Raw genomic sequence first — 1364 nt, 5'->3', positions numbered from 1 at the left:
CACTACTGCGGCATCGCGTGGATGGCGACCGAGTTTCCCGCGCTCATGTCCAACCGCGACACGTGTTTTGTCGAGGTACTCTTTCGTATCGACTTGGTCGACGATAACGTTGCGACTAGTTTCACGACTTGATTGAAGTCATGGACTCGTCGACCATGGAGCTGCGTCGGGGCTGGGTCCGCACCATCCACTCGATCGAACTGCCGTGTTGTCCGCCGCTCAAGGGCCTCGTGCGCAGTCAACTCGTTCGGGTGCGACCACTACTCGATTCTCAAACTTACGGCATTACTTAGTCGGGGCACGTCTTCTTGGAGACCAAGACGCCCGGCATCCTCGAGCACTTTCACATTATCGTGCCGCAGGTGCATGGCATGCTCAAGAGCCACATACTGCGCGACGTCGCCCAGCGCCAAGTGTCTCGGGTACGTCTACTCGGTGCAATTTAATGAACAAGCCGACTTGCGCAGGTCCTCAATCTCGAAGAGTACTTTGCCACGCAGCGGTTCCTCAAGACGCTCGACACGAGTCTCCTCATGCCCGTCACTTCGTTCACGCAAAAGGACCTTGTTGGGTGGTGCGCGGTCTGCGCCCGCAAGTTTGGTTGGTTTGTTCACAAGAAACACTGCCGCAAGTGTGGCCACGTACGTCGCCTTGTGTTGTCCTTCGGCGTCTCATGCGGCGTAGGTCATCTGTTCGCACTGCCTTAGCGACTGGCACTTTTCCATCAAACAGCACGTCGTCAAGCTTCGGATTTGCCGAACATGCTTTACTGGTACGAGGCTCACCAAAAGAGATGGAATGAACCTCGAGTAGGTGCGTCGGTCGAAGCGCTCGAAGACAACGCGCGGCAGACGTCGCAGTCGACGCTGACACTCGACTCGATGGAGCGCAAGCAGCCAACCGCCGAGTCGGACTCGGCCTCGGAGCTCGACGATCTGCCAATGCTCGATCGCACGACTGACGGCATGCTGGACCACCTCGAGGCATTTGACCAGCACATGGAGCTGAGCAAGCTCAACCACGACAGCCGGTCTTCGTCGTTTGATTCGGTTCTCAGCGCTTCGCAGGCCTCCAACGAGGCCGCACCCACCCACACACGCGTCTCGCTTTTCTCCGTCACCAACTCCAACCTGGATCTGACGTCGTCGTTTTGCTCGTACCTGTACACCCAAGTCACCAAGTACGAACAGGTGGCCGCCGCGATCGCCCAGGACCAGAAAGCGCTCACAGTGACCAAGGACGCTTTGGCCAAGGAGGCTACCATGACTACAGTGCGACTCTAATCCCTGAATAATAGCTATTTGAGGTTTCTTATCGCCGAAGCACAAGCACAACACGCACCCCGCTCATCCATTGCTTGTCCA

The 1364-nt window shown here is 57.1% G+C and overlaps 1 protein-coding gene across 1 annotated transcript; it reads left to right on the top strand.

Annotated features, from left to right (window-relative positions):
- On the top strand, positions 1–1319 carry SDRG_17370 (hypothetical protein). Its single transcript, XM_008623612.1, has 6 exons — positions 1–75; positions 120–251; positions 294–422; positions 468–641; positions 685–772; positions 814–1319. Exons 1-6 carry the CDS (start codon positions 22–24, stop codon positions 1281–1283), a joined length of 1047 nt encoding a protein of 348 aa, XP_008621834.1. The 5' UTR covers positions 1–21; the 3' UTR covers positions 1284–1319.
- Positions 1320–1364: the final 45 nt, after the last annotated feature.

The sequence above is a fragment of the Saprolegnia diclina genome (genome assembly GCF_000281045.1).
Source record: "Saprolegnia diclina VS20 unplaced genomic scaffold supercont1.302, whole genome shotgun sequence".
In the NCBI taxonomy this organism is placed as follows: Eukaryota; Oomycota; class Saprolegniomycetes; order Saprolegniales; family Saprolegniaceae; genus Saprolegnia; species Saprolegnia diclina.
The sequence above is the reverse complement of the archived record's forward strand: the minus strand, read 5'-3'. Positions and strand labels throughout refer to the sequence as shown.